Source organism: Aulonocara stuartgranti (genome assembly GCF_965226115.1).
Source record: "Aulonocara stuartgranti genome assembly, chromosome: 16".
NCBI classification, from domain to species: domain Eukaryota; kingdom Metazoa; phylum Chordata; class Actinopteri; order Cichliformes; family Cichlidae; genus Aulonocara; species Aulonocara stuartgranti.
Window position 1 is genome coordinate 2,419,376 of NC_138952.1, and position 19,574 is coordinate 2,438,949.

The 19,574-nt window shown below is 40.0% G+C and overlaps 1 protein-coding gene across 1 annotated transcript in view; it reads left to right on the forward strand.

Moving 5' to 3' along the window:
* The window catches only part of LOC309690959 (partitioning defective 3 homolog B-like), a 223,181-nt gene that overhangs the window by 162,986 nt on the left and 40,621 nt on the right, over positions 1-19,574 (forward strand). Inside the window, 1 exon segment of the mRNA XM_082508445.1 lies at positions 12,450-12,567. Coding sequence (XP_082364571.1) covers positions 12,450-12,567 — 118 coding nt within the window.

Consider the following 19,574-nt stretch of genomic DNA (forward strand, 5'->3'; position numbering starts at 1 on the left):
CCTTTTTCATCCAAGAATGCAGCGCTGACAGAATCTGACACACACACACACACACACACACACACACACACACACACACACACACACACACACACACGTGTCGGGTATTCATATCTCGTGGGGACCTCTAATTCAGCGGTCCCCAACCCCCGGGCCTCGGACCGGTACCGGTCCGTGAGTCGTTTGGTACCGGGCCGCGAGAGTTGAGGCTCAGGTGTGAAATGTTTGGTTTTCAGGGTTTTTATCGGTTTTCAGCGTCATTTTCTTATCGTTTTTATCGTTGACTCTGTTTTCCTGGGTCTTTTCACGTGTGTTATGAATAAATCTCCTTTTTTTCAGTACCGGTACTAGTTTTATTTCGTTGTATTTATCCGCGACACCTTAAAGGCCGTGAAAATATTGTCGGGCATAAACCGGTCCGTGGCACAAAAAAGGTTGGGGACCGCTGCTCTAATTGACATGATGCTTTCCCTACCCTCTTACCCTAACCATGACCCAACTGTAACCCTATCACTAAAACCACATTTCGAGTGTGAAAAATGCCTTCAAACTTTTTGGGACCAGCATTTTCCTCCCCACAAGTATAGTAATTTCCAATTTTTGATCCCCACAAAGATATGAACACACTCAGACTTTTTTCGTGTCCTTGAGACCTGGAGTTGCCCACCACTGCTGTAAAGTATAGCGACATGCATTTTGAGCATTAAACATTCGATTATCTTTAGAGGATTTCAACTTATATCCACTGGATTTGTCCTGAGTGGACCACCTTACTGCCCCGGCTGCTGCACTCAACCACTTTTGTGACTTTTACCTTGATTAATCGTGGCACAGATTCAGTAAGGTGCTGGGAACATTCCTCGCAGATCATCGCTGATGTTGACGTGATAGCATCACACAGTTTCTGCAGATTCGTGCACATCCATGATGCACATCTCCCGTCCAACCACATTCCAAAGGCAGCCTGTGCAGCTCATACAGGAAACAGGAGACCACACCCCTTGTGGTCGTCTGAGGATGCAGCCCATCTCCTACGAGGCTCGACTTGTTGTGCATTCAGAGATGCTCTTCTGCATATCCTGATAACCTCAGACGATTGTCTGTGAACCCTCAACCACGTCTACCTAAAAGCATTGAACTGCTTTCATGTGATTGGCTGAGTAGATATTTGCACTGATGAGCAGGTGAGCAGGCGTAACCCAGCGTGTACACATGACCCGAGTACACGCCTGACCACAAAACTGCTTTACAGTAAGCTGGGACGCAGAACATTAGAGATTACAGAAAAAGAAACGGCTTCTTTTATAACGAGTCGCGTAAATATTTATAGAGTTTAAGGACAAGGACATATTTCTTTACTGTGGACGCTGATATATTTCAGGGAGCATCTCGCCATGTTATTAATGGAACAGAATTCTGAATTATTAATAGCAGCATTATTAACAGCTACGCCGAGTTTCCGATTCTGATTTTAAACATTTATAAAATTATTATTGGTCTGACAGAGCAAGAGCAGGAGATTGATCTCCCTGTGCTGTGTGTGTGTGTGTGTGTGTGTGTGTGTGTGTGTGTGTGTGTGTGTGTGTGTGTGTGTGTGTGTGGCCCGTGCCCTGCTTTACTTAAATATAGATTAATGAAAACAATATATTTTAGTTGAAAATGTGTTTTGGGCACAGTCTCGTCTACGGTGTGGTGAACGAGCACATAGCAGAGCTGTGCTGCAGTATGAGCCGCTCTCACATGACGCAGGCGTATTCATGGTTAATGACCGCACCGTAGTTAAACAGTGAAGTCATTCCAGTCTGCGCTCTTTATGGCTCACTCGTTTCTCCACAGCTGATCAATAGCTCCTTCAGGTCCTCTGTGGTCGCGAGCTGTTTGCATACATGTGTGTTTGTCACACTTATTATTTATTCTTCAGCCTGTCCTCTTCCTTTTATGCAGGGTCATAAATCACATGAAGTTCCTGTGTGTGTGTGTGTGTGTGTGTGTGTGTGTGTGTGTCTGCAGACAGAAACAAATGCTTTGCTCATTCATTGCACATAATTTTCCCTCAGGCCCTCCGTCAATAAAAAGAGCATAAGGTGAGGGACATGGATATATTTGGTGTGCGTGTCATCTGAGTGATGTTAGCTGGTTAGCTACGTATACATTCAGGGTACGTATACCTCCGCCTCTCTATATTTCCTCCAGTTCCTCCTCTTCTTCACAGGAGCACGTGCACTCACGTATGTTTGGACAGATTGATCAAAGAGTGGAGGATAAGTGACGATCTGCCGGGCTCCGTGAGGTTTTTTTACTGCCTTCCATGAGCTGGAATCATATACGACCTTCAGGAAGCTGAATCCTGTCAACATAAAATACACTTTTAACATTGTAGGATATGTTTATGTGATAAAATACATGCTTCAACTCATAAAAGAGAACTGTAAACATTTATTTGAGAGAAGATGATGATGTTTTCATCTCAGTGATGAGTCTAGACTGTAAAACGTGTTTTGCTTGGTCATCAGGTGCAGTTGGCATCTCTGTTCGCTTCTCTTCTTTCACTTCCAAATGTACTCATTTAACAGTGGATGTTATGGTACCTGCTGACACAGCGTTCTTTCACATTTAGGATAGAGTATCAAGTAGAAACACTCCTACACGCACGCACACACACAGACTAGATTGTGTGTCACTCTAATGCATCCTCCTCTGCTGTACATCAGTGCAGCTTTTTAGCATAGTCTCTCCAGTGTCTCCGGTAAGCTGATAAATGACTGACTAATGACTGCATTTAGTGCGCTGGGGATTTGTTTTCTGTTAGAGGTGGACACTGAAGATTTCATCATTACACAAATATCCAGAGAGTTACTCCGACCACTTACGGCGTTACCGCAGATCTTTAATTGGCTCGGTTTTTTTAGGGTTTGCTTAAATCTAATTTGTTCGTCACATCAGATCTTTAGCAGAGACTGTCAGCTGGATCTGCTCAGACTTGTACATGAGACATACAGTACGGTGCAAAAGTCTTGAGCCACCCTTCAGTTTTTGAAGCCAAACTTTGTAAGCTTTTCTTTTAGATGTGGCTTATTTTTCTCTCATTTTCAGTCCAGTCCTTGTACCTGACCATGTTCAGTTTAAGCCACTTAACACTGACCTGCAAGTTGTTCAACCATAACAAGGCTCCTAACTGAGGGATGAACAGACAACTCAGCAAATTACCAGTTTTAAATTAAACCTTTAGGCAGCCGAAAACATAGAATTTGTTCTCATTTCTTTAGCTGACTCTATGAAAGATGTCAGAGAGCTGTTAACAGTAAACTCGACATCTCTCAGCATGGTGTGCAGTGTGTTTAAAAAAAGAACTGAAGAAACTGGACAAATGTTGGACAAATGAAGAGGTGACAGGCCTAAAAGCTGTCTGCAGCTGAAAGGCACATCCTTAAGAATTAGTAAAAACACAAAAAGACGTGAGATGGAGCTGAGAGATGCATCTGGACCTTGAGGTAATCCTATAAATGATTATCAAAAAATGATCTCAGTGGAAGGAGACTGTCAAGGCCTTACTGAGTGACAAAAGAGAGAGAGGTGCAGCGGTGGAGGCTCTGTCATGGCTCGAGCTACGTTTTTGTCAGTTGTGTTGACGATCTTGTTAAAACTGATGAATTACCAGCACAGAAAAGTACTACCAAATTTTAATCCACCATGTAATACTCGCTGGAAAGCATCTGCCATGATCCCAAACACACCTGCCCGTGCTGTGAAAGCACACCTGGATAGAAACACACCTCAGCATCAGTGAAGCAGCGTGGGTCATCCTACAGAGAACAGAACAAAAGGCGGAAACAGAAGGAGCACGAGTGGAGAGAGTTCAGGCTATGTAAAGAATAAAGGTGGTCATACCAAATATTGGCAGCACATTCTGTTTTTTGCCTTTTATATCTTATTTTCATGTATGTTTACATGAGTAAATTAGGAAAATTTCAGAAAGAATTCAGAAGAATTTATTGATTCCATGTACAGCATCGGTTTATTTCCACTGATAACAAGACCGACCAGAATAACATCTCATTGTGCAACTCTATTAGATAATATATTTACAAATATAATAGAAGGAAAGATAAAAAGTGGGCTGTTAATCAATGATATAAGTGACCATTTACCAGTCTTTGCATCTTATAAATGCCATTATAAAGTGAACAACGATGGACACAAGATTATTTACAAAAGAATAAGAACAGAGAAGACCTTAAATTGTCTTAGAAATGAACTTTTAAAGCAAGATTGGAATATTGTGTATGAACAAACAGAAGTTAATAAAGCTTACGAAGGATTTTTAAGAACATTTAACACATTACTTGATAAAAACTGCCCAGTAATTGAAATCAATAGGAAACACAATTATGCAGGAAGACCATGGATGACAAAAGGACTACAAAATGCCAGCAAAAAAAAGAATACCCTGTATCGAGAATTCATAAAAAAGAGAACAATAGAAACTGAAATGAAGTATAAAACTTACAAAAATAAATTAACTAATATAATGAGATCCTGTAAAAGAGAGTATTACATTAAAAGGTTAGAACACAATAAAGATAACACAAGAGATATATGGAATGTATTAAACAGAATAATCAAAAATGAATCAAGGAATAATGATTACCCTGGGTACTTTATAGAAGGGACAAGAAGTATTAATAACATGGAGGAGATAGTAAATGGCTTTAATGAATTCTTCGTAAACATAGGGCCAAAACTGGCAGAAGAAATAAAGGTTGATGGAATAGAAAGGGACACTGGTGAAAATATTGAAAGGAATAGTAGCTCAATGTTTTTAAGAGCAGTGGAAGAGAAAGAGATTTATGACATAGTTAGAGGACTTAAGAACAAAACCAGTACAGACTGGAATGATATTGATATGGTAACGGTAAAGACAGTTATTGATGGTATCGTAAAACCATTAAAATATATATTCAACTTGTCGTTTCAAAAAGGAGTTTTTCCACAAAAAATGAAAGTTGCTAAAGTTATTCCCATTTACAAAACCGGTGAAAGACATCATTTTACAAACTATAGACCAGTGTCAATACTCTCCCAGTTCTCTAAGATACTGGAAAAACTCTTCATAAAAAGATTTGACAGTTTTGTGGAAAAATATGAATTAATGACAGATAGTCAGTATGGGTTCAGAAGCAACAGATCAACAGCTTTGGCACTGATAGATTTAATGGAAAAGATAACGGAATGTATGGATAATAAGAGGTATGCGCTCGGAGTTTTCTTAGATCTAAAGAAGGCGTTTGATACTGTTAATCATGAAATTCTATTAAAAAAACTGGAAAAGTACGGGTTTAGGGGAGTGGTTTTGGAATGGTTAAAAAGCTATGTAGGGAATAGGCAACAATATGTACAAATAAATGAATATAAATCTAATTTGATGGATATAGCTTGTGGAGTACCTCAAGGTTCAGTACTGGGTCCAAAAATGTTTATTATGTACTTAAATGATATCTGCAGAGTATCGGAGATTTTAAAGTTTGTAATATTTGCAGATGACACAAATATACTGTGTTCAGGTGTGGAGTTGCCACAGGTTTTGGAAATGATCACACAGGAATTAACGATATTAAAGAAGTGGTTTGATATAAATAAATTATCATTGAATCTCGATAAAACCAAATTTATGTTGTTTGGAAACCAAAAGAAAAACATCGAAGTAGAAATATGTGTTGACAATGTATATTTAGAAAGAGTAAATGAAATAAAATTTCTTGGGGTGATCATTGACCACAAGCTCTGTTGGAAGCCACACATTACTTATGTTCGGGGGAAATTGGCACGGGGCATTGCCGTCCTGGGGAAAGCAAAGCATATGTTGGATCAGAAAGCACTGCACATTTTATACTGTGCTTTACTACTGCCATATATGAGCTACTGTGTAGAGGTCTGGGGAAACACATACAAAAGTAACACACAAACAATAACTATAATACAGAAAAGGGCCATTAGATTAATAAATAATGTAGGGTACAGGGACCATACAAATGCACTCTTTGTCAAAATGCAAGCTATTAAATTCCAAGACTTGGTGAAGCTTAAAACAGCGCAAATAATGTATAAAGTCAGAAATAAATTGCTCCCCAAAGAAATCTGTAAATTGTTCATAGAAAGAGAAGGTGGGTATAACTTAAGAGGGAAATGGAATTTAAAAATACAAAGTGCTAGAACAACTTTAAGAACTATGTCTATCTCAATTGCAGGAGTTAAATTATGGAACAGTCTAACAGAAGAAATAAAAGACAGTCAAAACATAAAACAGTTTAAAGTAAAATATAAAAACCTAATTTTAAATAAGTATAAGAATGAAGAAAACGGGGTTAACCCAGGACGGTAATGTTGCTGGTAATGGTGTTGCGGTTCTTTTTTGTTTTTTTGTTTTGTTTTGTTTTGTTTTGTTGTTTTTCCATAACTTGTGTATCTGCAAATATACACATTCTGTATTTTTCATATGAAAGAAACTATACTGTGGTGGGGCTTGCTAATTTCTTGTTTTTGATTTATGTATGTTATGTTTTGTTTTACTTCATATGTTTCATATGTTTCATATGTTGTTTGTTTAATTTAAGACAAAAAAAAATTAAATGAATGAGAGGTAAAACTTGAGGGGGTAGGGACAAATAAGTAAATACTTCAGCCTACTCCTTTTCAAACAAATAATGGAATGATATTTTGTAATGATTGTGAAGGCACATGTTTGAAATGTTTGAAATAAAAATGAACTGAACTGAAAATACGATGAAATGAGGTGGCTCAACACTTTTGCACAGTATGATATCACAGATTTATGAAGAGCTGCACCATTTAAACCACCTAAATATTTTATCTTGTAAAAAATATAGCTTTGAATTAAGATTGCAGCAGTGACCTTGTTTTTCATTTGCCGTTAGAGGCCCTCTCAGTGTCGGCTGAAATTACCTCCTGAACAATGGTTATTATTACGTTCTTTCCCAGGAATTAGATCACTTAGGCCACCTCTTTTCTTCTTTGCCTGCCAGCCAGACTGTCAGCGACCAACTGCAACAAACCTGATATGTGAATAAAAATATACCTGCACCTGCATTTCAAAGACGTTTCATGAACGTCTCCATCTGTGTGCGTGAGTGCTGCTGGTTGAGACACATCAAAAAGGAACAGATGTCATTTGTTAATCTGAATGCAGCCATGGCCATGAAACCCACAGAAACTGATGGAAACTTGTGGTCATGGAGCTCGTTTCTCATAATCATTTCTCACTAAAAGTGCATTGAAATTTTTTTCTTTCCATGCTATATTTTTTTACTTGAGTCATTCTGGTCATGTGCACGCATTCGTTTAGAATGTATTTTTTACATTATCAAATTATTTTGGAAAGTGTAACCTGCATAACTGTCTTTGCATTAGAATGTGCATGTTCTTTTTGTTTTCATAGTTTAATTTATATTTAATTGTGTTCTGGTTTGCAGCGTTTTGTGTTGTTTCACTTTAAATTTGTTTATAAAGGAAAAAGCTGAAAATTTAAATAGTTAAAAGTTGAAATGTAAATAGTTGTTTTTTGTATTATATGATTTATTTATTACATTTTATGTGGAGTGAATAAATAAAAGTATGTTTACGGTGGCCCCTAGACACAAAACATGTAAAAACCCCAAAACATGTAAAAACTCAGAAGCACGTACAAAGTCCAAAACACGTACAGAACACAACAGAAGTGCTCCAGGATGCTAGGGGGCAGTGTTGAGCTTTTGTTACCTCGTGGCTACACAAGCCAGCAAGTACCAACAACTGGATTTGTTGTGTGGTAGTAACAGGAAAATGAACTTTTTTTTTTTAAATTATTTGAATATATATATGAGTGCTTGTGTATAAATACACAAACAATACACACATGCTTTCAATTGTGTAATTTAAGTGATCTAGGTAGCTCTGTTTGGGAAGGTCAATTAACGCTAGAAATGTGTTTTGGAGTTTGTACATGTTTTGTCTCTAGGGGCCACCGCATATATTTATATATAAATATATATAAATAAAACCACTTTTTTACATTAGTAATTCCTTTTGCCATAATTTTATATTGTTGTTAATAATAAATAAATTAAAGCAACAAAACAACCTGAAGAGCCGGTTCGGAGCCGAAAGAGCCGGTTCTCTAAAAATCCCATCGCTAGTTAACAGTGGCTAACAGATGCTAACAGCGGCTAACAGATGCTAACAGCAGCTAACAGATGCTAACAGGGGCTATCAGCAGCTAACAGAGCCTAAATGTAATACTACTGGCAGAGCAGCATATCCTCACTAACTCATCGATGTGTGGCTGTCATCGGTCAGGACTGAGCTTCTCTGGCTCATATTTGACTCCTTCATTAGGTTTTCCAGAGTAAATAAAGCTGGACATTTCTCTTTGATAGAACAGAACTCGGTTCACTGCAACTGGTGACTTTACTGGTTCCAATGGTAAGAAATATACCCAGTGAAACACAGAAGCAGTTTACTGTATAAATTCCATTCTGTTAACATCATTCATCACAAGCACTTTGTATGTCACATGGTTATGAAATCACACTAACTGTTTTTTGACTAAGAAGAAATGTTACACTTCTAGTACAGTGCTTCTGGTATTTGCTGTGTTGTAATTCTGTTTTTCCCACTCCGGCATCATCACTGTGGAATTTATTCCTGCCTCTGTGTCTGGACATATAAGGTCATAATTCTTACTTTTTAATCTATTTTTCTTAGCTGCGTCAGAAGACAATGGCTCATTGACGGGCTGATCTGAAAGGGCAGACAGCAAAGCAATGATTAGTCCGAAAGAAGTCTACAAAAGCATTCTTTTGAAATAAACATGCATGTATGCTTTCAGGGGTGCTTAATATTTAGTTTGTGCAATTATGAGAATATTTGAGATTTCTCACCTGGTTCAAAACCTAAAATAAGAAAATCCCAGTAAGCTAGAATAAGCAGTTTGAAGCTTTACAGAAGCACACATACTGAAATGTAGATGGGACCAGAATCCATGCATGATCTCCCAGGTTTTGTTCAAAGGAAGCCTTGAGGTGAAAGTGAGTGTGCTGCTATTTTTCGGACTTTTTAGAAATCACCTGATTTTGCATCAGTGCGGGTTTTTTCTCCGCGTACCATTTCAGTTCATGAAATTGCAAATTGTAGTCCTGATGGTGCATATGGGTACATATGTGTATGATATGACTTTCTGTATTTCCATTACGCACGGGTGAGTGAGTCTGTGTGTATGCCTGAGCCCAGAGTTCAGTGTTGATATGCTGCATATTTCCTGTGCTGACAGAGAGAAAGCATATTCATAAAATGATTGATGTTTTTGTTTTTGCAAGAGAAAAATAAAAAAAGATGGAAAAACAGATACAGATGTAGAAAGTGACAAAGATCAAAATATTGGTCCTTGGAAGTGTGCTCACAGAAACTGAAGATATGCTTGCATGTACCCAGCTGGCTCTGTCTAATTCCTCTGTGACGCTGACCCGTTCTAGTGGACTCACTTTCAGTCAGGGAAGAAAATTGTTTGGTCGCAGGAAGAAAAGTAACTCAGAGGACGTGGCCACACCGAGGTCCTACTCCTAGCTTGTTACAGATGCCTGGCCAAGACTGTATTAACTCATCGTAACAGTTTACACAAATAGGCTTAACCGTGTGAACGTTATTTTAACCAAAACCGTTAACTTTTCCAAATCTCAACAAAGTAAAATATGTCATTCATCAGTGCAGACGTCTAAGATCGCACCGCCTTAATCAGTGTGTTGCACACACATCATTGCTTGCTGGCTAGCCCCTGTGCTTCGTGGATAGTGAAATGTGAGATCAAAAAATGTGGGGTGTCTGTATCTCAGGTGGTAACCACTGGCTACTAACCGGAACCAGCCAGTGGTTGGTGGTTCGATCCCAGTCTCCTCCAGTCTGCATGGGCAAGATACTAACCCCATGTTCCCTCCGATGCATCCATCGGAGTGTGAATGTGTATGAATGTTAGATAGGGAGCACTTAACAGTCTGTGTGATTGGGTGAATGAATTCGTTGTGTAAAGCGCTGAGTGCTCAGAGTAGAAAAGCGCTGTATAAGAACCAGTCCATTTACCATCAAGGGGGTAAAGGACCATCTCAGGGTGATAAGCAACCACATATCCCCGGCCAACCTCAACTGTGACTTTTTATTTGACGAATTTAAGAAAAATCCAATGTAACCACTTAAAACTGCCCCTCAGCCTAAATCCACAGTGTCCTTGTTGTTGCAGCACATGTAGCGTCCCCACTGATTTTCCCTTTTCTGCTACAGGTTAACGTGTGAATGCTTGTCAGTGCTGTATTTCTCTCCAGTGTAACAGTGTCAAATCTCATTTTCTCAGCTGAGATTAAATTAAATTAATATTGTACTTGTAGCCGGACTAGAAGACAAGTGTTCATTTGGGATGGTGTGTTTTTCCTCATTGATCATCAGGACGGCCATCTGATGATGATGATGTCTTTATCCTGTCTTCCTTCTCTCACCCCACCCGGTCGCTGCAAATAGCCCCGCCCCTCCCTGAGCCTGGTTCTGCCGGAGGTTTCTTCCTGTTAAAAGGGAGTTTTTCCTTCCCACTGTCGCCACAGTGCTTGCTCATAGGGGGTCATATGATTGTTGGGTTTCTCTCTGTATGTATTTGTGGTGAAATTAAGGCACAACGGGACCACAGATCTGCATTTTGAGCCATCTTTATTCACCTTTGTCACACCACCACAACAACTCCTGAGTCCCCGTGTTTTAACACGGTAGGCGTGATTGCGGATGCCGTGCAGGTGCGTCCACACGGCACCGCAAACCACGCCCCACCACAGTATTATTGTATGATCTACCTTACAGTATAAACCAACTGTTGTTGTGATTTGGTGCTATATAAGTAACATTGACCTGAATTGAACAGGCTATTGTGTTACATTAATGGAACTTCTGAGAAAGTGTAATAACTGTATAATTCAGCAGTTTGTGCTTATACAAGCCTGGAAGCATCAGAATGAACACGAAACAGTTCTTATAGTTTTGTATCTTATAATTAGTTTTTATTTTATTTTGACTTTTTGTTTTTAATTCAGTTTTGTTTCAGTTTTGTTTCCAGAGCAGATTTTCTTGTTTCTGTTTAGTTTTTATTATTTTCAGTCTTAGTTTTAGTCTTTTCCATATGGAGAGAATTTGTCAGATGCGAGATTTAAGAAAGAATTCTTACATTTAAGAAATGTAAGAAATGTGTTATTGTAGGGTCTACCTTACGATATAAAGCACCTTGAGGCGACTGTTGTTGTGATGTGGTGCTGTTTGAATAAAATAAAATTGAATTGATGTCATTTAGTGTTATATGTATTGAGTCACTCCATCTCAAATCATCACATAGACTGTATTCTGCTCGGCCACCTCTGATTTACCTGGAAATTGTACAGTATAGATATAATGGTTGCTGATGAGTTTTTGCTTCATACATCAAATACTTAATCAAGATATTTACCTTTTTTTTTTAATGTCCATCAATCCAGTCTCAGGTCTTTGTTTTCATACTGAGCTAATATTCGAACATGAATATCTTACATGGAAAAAAGAATAAAACCGATGATGTAAAGTTTCCTGAAATTCTACTAAAACTGACAGAAGGAGGCTGGTGTAGTGTTTGTGAATAGGAAATCGTTGCATTTCAGAGTAATTCAAAATAAAAGTACTTTTTGACATTAAATTCTTGGTCACAAAAATGAAGAAGGAAAACTTTTCATTCAGTTTCTGAGTTGGATCGGCAAATGTGACAAATTGTAAAAAATAAAAATAAAAATAAAAAATCTGTTTTTTGCGAGTTGAAGAAAATTCTGGAGCTTCCAGATGGTGCTCTAATTATAACTGAGAAAAAAATTTTGTTAAATATATGCATGTTTTTTCATATTGGGATCCACTCTGTAGGCGTGCAAACAGCCTCAGAGGAGTCTCATAATTCAGGTTTCAATACAGTATTAAAAGCGCGACATGCTAAAGGCGGGCTGAGCATTCACAATAAAAACATCTGTATCCAAATCTCAGACTAACATTTCTGACTTATGAGAAAACTCGAATCTGTTTATTGAACTTTCTGACAAATTAAGTTAATTATCAATTTGTATCATTTTGCCTAAATGTGGCATTTTTGTAAGATTTATTCTGGGTTTACAGAAAACACACTGATGAAGAAATCTCCAAAACACACTCAAACTCACGTACTGAGTGTGATACAGTTGGCAGTACAGGGTTAGCATCCATACATCCCACAGTTATGCTCATTATTTTCCAATAAGAGTCTCTTACTCTGTTTGTTATGTTGGCATATCTGTTTGCAATAATCATCTAAAGCCTTGTTTCCTTTTGCTTTTATTTTCTGTGTGTGTCTGTGTGTGTCTGTGTGTGTGTGGCAGTATGGACCGGATCCAGCAGCTGAGACGAGAATACCAGCAAGCTAGAAGAGAAGGAATGGTGCCGCCATATGAAGAGTTGGACCCACGACGCAGAGGCCATGAAAACGACCCACACAGGGTAAGCAGCACAGTGACGCTCACACACACACACACACACACACACACACACACACACACACACAGAGATCACAGTGCTGTGTGTGTGAGGTTTCTTATTCTCTATCAGAATGATCACTGCTTTTATTGCGCCTGTCAAGTGATGAAGGCCCTTTAGCTGTCAGTCGCAAGGTGCTCTTTGACGTGAACGGCTCCCGTGGGCATTGAGCCGATGGGACTGATATGATCCACTTTTCACGAGGATGACACACACGGAGGAGATAAGTAGAGGTTTTATGCGCTTGTCGTTCGGCAGGTAGTGTTTTTCAAATCACAAATTCACATCCAGGCACGATCACGTCTGCGCTCAGATTGGCTGAGTCACGCTGGAAGACGCCGAGGAGCACGTCTGCGATGCCGTAATAATGTTAAATTATTAATGTGCTAACAAGAACTCAACCTCCCACGTTAGCACCAGGTGTCACTCTGCAATGACTGCGCTCGCCACCGTTGCAAATGAAGCGCATGCAAATATGTTGTGGACTGAACAAAGCTGCTGGTTTAGACGATACGGTTCTGCTTTCTTTCCTGCTCCTTTAGCTCCTTGTGCAGTAACTGTCTGATTATACAGGTGCTGCAAGTTTTAACAGTTTAACAAAAATAATAATAATTTTGATCCTGCAAAATCAGCTGCATGTTTCAAATGAAAGAGGCCTAAATGAGTAGATTATTTTAACTAATACTCACAACTAATGTCTGGATGAGTAAACCTGAGATCCCAGAGTGAGCTCAGTGGATCGCGTCCCCGACTGCTGTTACTAACATCCAGAAACACGACGCACAGAGTGGGAAACAAGCCAGAGGCCCGTCGCTGGACCGAGGAGCTGAAATTAACCTGCTATAACAAACGGATAGGTTTATTGCAGCAATCACAGTTTAACTGCCGGACCGTGAACTCCTCGAGTCTGCTCATTGAGGCCGAGTCAGAAGCTTTACTTCTGTGTACACAGACGCTGTCAACATTCATTACAGCCAGCTTAAAACATAAAAAGGATAATTAATACATGCAGTCGGGCTGGGCGATGTCACGACTACGAGGTGACACATTAACCACATCTGCGTGTGGGTGTGTGCGTGGGAAAATGTAAAGATCCGGGCGGTATTGCGTTTGGCACCGTCCCCTATGGGCGGCGCGGCGCTGCAGTGGTTAGCGCCGCTGCCTCACAGCCGGAGAGGTTTGAACCCGCTCATCATCCGTGGCCTCTCTCCCCGGAGTGTGCCTTCTTCTCGCTGTGCCTGTTTTCCAGTCCGTTTGCAGCTTTAGTTGGACAGACGCTTTAGGAAATGCCCGGGTGGATCATTTGGAACAAAAACAAGCTGATAATAAAAGTTTGTTTTAAAGTTATTTTTTAGAAATCTGTGACTTTTTAAAGTAATGAAATTACCATGATTGATTAGGAATTTGATCGCCTGTGTCACTGCATCTAAACAGCTTGCTTATCCAGACTTATGCTCGGCTCCCGCTTTAATTCACATCTAAAAGTAATTTGGTTTGTGACCCGCCGGGGGCAATCGTCTTTCCCCTCCGATCGATAGCCTCGCATTACACTCTTCCCTGCCTCCAAATAAGAAAACTTTGTCGCCGTTTATATCGCAGAGCGTGAGAGCAATTAGCATGCTTCAGAGGTGCAAATGAAGTTTGAAGTGTGAAAGTTGGAAGGAAGACCAGTAGCGGTTGCCACGGCACCTAACGAGCCTCTCTTATTACGGATGATGCATTTATTAATTAAAGCATAAGCGATTTTTTACCTGACTGGCTCTCTGTCGCATGATTGGGGAGAGAATAATGCTTATGGAGGCGAGCTGGTGGCTAATTCAGCTCCACTTCTCTTGGTTTGTTTTTCTTCGTCTGATGTGTGTTTTTATAGGATTGGCTGAGTGGCTTTGAGAAGTAAACAAAATGAAAAGTAAAGTGTGGAGCGGCCGAGACCAAAAACACTGATAAAGGCAGAGAGAGAGAGAGAGTGCCCATCTTGCATTTTTGCCACAGTGGGCTCGACGTGTTTCCTCTTCTCCTTTTTCCCCCTATGGCTCCATTACCATTTCACTGATTCATGGTTATGGGTTAGCTGTCTCCGCTAGCAAAATTATGTTTTGCTAAAAACAATTATCAAGCAACAAAAGCCACACCACAAGTGAGCGCATTGTGTGTGTGTGTGTGTGTGTGTGTGTGTGTTTTGGAAGACAACAACAGACTTTCTCCCTAAGGAGACGGGGAACTAAATCAACAGGGCGCTGTTGTGTTGTCCCACACACACACATTTACACACAGTTATTCACACAGAGTACTGTACACAAGCCAATTGTTATGGTGGGTGGTGTGACACCGACTTTATTATTAGATTAAATTATAATGAGCAACCATCAGATAGTTTTGCCGTACTTTGGGTTTACATATGCGTGCTCATTTACAGTCAGTCGTTTAATTACTAATGTTGTTTTGTTATGTGAGGCAGAACAAAACGACCTCAGGTTTCAAATTTAAATCTGCCTACTCACTGAGCTGGTTTGTTTTCCTACCGGTGTAACCTCATCGCCGTATGGCGTTATTTTTGTGCCACTATTCTGAGCGCACGTAAAAAAAAATTGCAGGTGCAAGTGTTGCATTTTGAAGAGAAATTTATTTTGAGCGAAGAAAAGCTGAATTTGAGTGAACAAAATTCATTGCTGCATGCAAAAAATGTATTTCAGTGTTTGCTGTTATCCACGCACACACACACGCACACACACACAACAGCAGCCCCTCTCGCTCAGTTTTTGCATTTGCGCTCGCTCGCAATGTGTTGCTCGCGCTCTCAACATTTCTGCCCGTGCGCGCTCAACTCTTTGTGTACACCGTTATATTTGTGCCACAAAACCAGCCAATCACAGACTTGGATGCAAAAATATCTGATTGGCTGTTCTGGTCTCCAATCAGCTCGAAATGACGAAATGCAATATCCCAGAATCCATTTCATCCAAAACTCAAAGGAGGCAGTGGCGGAGGAACACAGAGTGGCGGAGTTTGAAATATTACTCTGTCTGGGTCACAAAATAAACTTTTAAGATATTTTCATGCGAGAATGTTGCTGTGTAAACTTCAAATGTCTGCTCGATTCATCAAGACATCACATATTTGCAAAAGTGCTCTAACATTTTCGGAGATGCCTGTTGATGGAGTCCATCAGCGAATAGTTTCAATTCACAGGTGCAGCAATTCTTTAACACGCGCACGTAAATTCTGCAGATTTCATTTTTGTGTCAAGGTCAGACCAAAATCAGTAACGACTTCATGTTACCCACAAGGTTTTTATGGATCATCTTCAATCTTCACAACAACACATTTGGCTTGGGGGGACACGAGTACCTTTGTTAGCTAGGTTAGCACCTTTATTGTTAGCGTCCAGGGTCAAAGTTGACCTTGGAAAAATCCATAAGGAGTAATATGTCATATGAAAGGGCGTGAGGAGAGCTGTACAACAGACTTTTTATTTTTCCAATACAACGCCCTATGATGGCACAATCACACCATAACATCAAACATGAAGTTTTAGTTTCACCCGTGTCCTTCGGGGTGTACTCTGAGTGTGTTTGCTGTGTAACAGTGGAAATACTGACAGCTGTCACTGCTTTAATGATAACAAACTGTTGGATTATAAGACAAGCTGTGACTCCTCTGCGCTCCCAATAAAGCAGCTCATTGTAAAGCATCACTGCTTTAAAAGTGGCCAATCACTTTTGACGTAAATATAATTCATATAAAGGTCCGATCCTTCATTTAGAGGCAAACGGGAGACCGGAGATGTGGGCAGGATGGCCTCTGTGACCTGTGATGTAACCTGGATTTAATCCACGCTTTGGAAACGTGCTGTAACATTTTTAAACCACCTGTAAATGTAACATGTAGCCAGTGCAGCTGCGCTGAAACAGCAGCGATGTGAGAAAGAGTGGGTGTGGACAGGCCTGATAAAGGGGTGGATTACAGTCTGCAGTCCTTCCTGTATTCTGATATTTTTTATATTTATATTAGAAAAGGGCACAGCCTCTGCTGGTTTGATGCTCGTTTATCACCATAATCTCGTGCTTTGTCCATTCTGTGGTTCTAAACACTATTAATTTATTTCCATATTCTTATAAATGTTATTCATGACTATGAGGTAAAATGAAGAAAAATCCCCCGCTGCTGACCTTTCCCCCTCAAACAAACACACTGATTCGTTTATCTGCACAAATTTGTATCTTTGTCGTCCTTTCTGTTTCTTCCTTCTCGTTCGTGTAACGTCTAAAATTGTCCGTTTCCTGCCGATCGTCCCCGCTGTGCCGGTGCAAATGTGCTTCCTGAAGCTTGACATTTGCAGAAGTTTGTGCTAAATTTGACAAAGTCCTCTATTTCCTGCACTCCCTGAAAATGCCTGTCAAATTCTGTAACCGCTGAGCTCATCCACTTCTCTGATGATGACTCTATCCTCTTCGTCACAGTTGCTAGGCAATGCGGTTCACTTGCATTTGCCTTTTTAATTTCGTGTTCGTTGCGCCGACTTGACAGGCTTGAGTTGCAGCTGTAGCTGCATTCTTGTGTGCGAGCTGAACTTCAGCTTCATCTTATTAACCGTGCTGGGGCGGAGGGAGCCGTCCACTCTGGATTTGGGGTATTTTGAGGTCTGTTGTTGTTAAAGTTTTTTTGCCAGAACAGCAGATCGATTTTCTGCCTTTGATCAAACCGAACAGCAAGTCCTGTTATCGGTTAGACGTTTAGCTTCTTTGTAGGTTTATTTCTTTACTTTCCTTTGAATAGAATTATTTGCAGGTAATATTTAAAGGAGAGGTCACTGTTACCTTTAACAGCTTCAGCGAGACACATGGAGCAGATTCAGTTTTATTGTTATTGGCAGCAAAGATCAAAAGTGAAAAAAGCTCATGAAAAATTGCTCATCTATGAATGTTGCCCGTGCACGTGTATAATAGGACTTTTTATCATATCCTGTTGATGCAGCCCGAGTTCCCTCTACTCTTAGAACCATGTCCGGTCCTGTACATAGACAGGGGCGTCTGTGTGTGTCTGTGTGTGTTTGTGGGTGTGGGCGAGCGTGTTTTGTGCGATTGTTTGTCTTTTTTGGTTCAAGGTTCCAGTCCTCTGAACTGCCTCCAGGATTTTCTCCAACCTCGTCAGAAAAAGGCGCACCATTGTGTGATTCACAGTAGAATTTGGGAAAATCCCAGCGCAGTAATTCCCAGAACCTTTCCCACATAAAAACACATCTTGTTTTTTGGCCCATCCTACGTTCACTCTGTCTGCCGCTTTCTCACTTTTACTTATTTGTCTGACACCTCGACTCTTGTTTGTAGCATCAGGTGGGAATTAAACCCACCGTCCATTTCAAAGAAATCAGGAAGATTTGGGCAGTTTGGGGTTTTCCCCACATTTAACCTCCAAGTTATCCTGAGCCTGTCCTTAGCAGACAGAAGCTTTAAACAGGTCACAAACGCTGGGACGTAGACACACATTAACAACCTTTTTCACCGTGTTAAGACACTTTAATGGCACGATGTGGGAAAATGTGTCACGTTAGTCACGAGTTTCAGACGCCTGACTAACATAAACACAGTTTCCCTGCTGTGGAGGCAGCGTGAACAGAGCATGTTAGTGAAATACTTCCTCCCAAGTTTAAAGTGTTAATAACAGATCTCTGCTTTCACACGTAAACGTTTATAAATCCCACTTTCTGTGATCCAGGTCCATCAGGAAGACCTGCAGTCAGTCACCAGTCGGCCTGTTACATGTTCAAGTCACCCAGGTTATTATAGGAAACTAACCTAGATGAGAAAATATTCTAGTTGACTAAAATAAAAGTTATATAGAAGCATAGAGAGGGAGTGGTGTTAAACCTCTGCCATGTTTTTATTGTAACATCTGTACCAGTTTTCTTAATCCTCACCTCTGACATGTCTCCCACACAATAACAATTCAAATGACTAAAACTAACTAAAAAACAAATAAAAAATTTTCAATCAATTAAATAAAATCCACTTTGTAAACTGAGCTGAATTAAAAACAAAACATCAAAAATAAAAGAAAAACTAATTATGATAAATGGACTGATTCTTAGGTATTAATGTTCTACTCGAACACTCAAAGCGTTTTATCAAATTTTATCTCCAAATGAAACTTCAGATTTTGGCCTGATGAATAAATCACAACCACCAGAATCCAACATCGAGTCCATCGTGTCGTCACCCTTCAGAATTTTGTGTTTGTCCTTTCACAGTCGTGTCAGGGCATGACTCTGTACTAACACACACACCTTCCCTTTGGGACCTTGAAACGCTTCATTTTAGAAATTATAAACAGGAAATGTTCGTGTTTCCTTGAGTGTTGTATAGGAGATACATATATAGGAGAACGGGATTAAACCCCAAACCTCTGTTAGTGAGAACGAACAGCACTAAACCTTGTAGCAGAGAGTCGGCAGGGTTAAGAGAGATGCTCGGAGCTCCTCATCCCTCCTGCATCTTCTTCCTCCTAATATAATTTTCTATCACATTCAGTTCGGTTCATGGCCTTTGAGCATGTTTTCTCTCTAAACCTCAATATTTCCCTTTTTTCCACTTTAATAAGAGGTGCATCGCTTTTTTTTCTATTAAATATGACATTGAGAAATAAAATGCTCTTGTCGGTGGGTTGAGTTGATCAATAGGTCCATCTATTTAGACTCATCTCCAAGCAATTGGACGCGGTGGAATATGGAAACACAGTTGTGCTGTTCTGCATCCTGACTGAGCCACGGCTAAGTCCTGATACCTGAACGCTGCACTGCTGCTAGCAGACACTGTGATAACTGAAGGAAAGGAGTTTAAGGGGGTGTCGTTTCTACATCTGCACGAATAAATCCACATTAAAAGACATGCACGGAAAATAACATGCATGCATCGATGCCAAAAATCTATATTCAAACATGGAAAAAGACATAAGTAACACATGCAGGCAGTTTC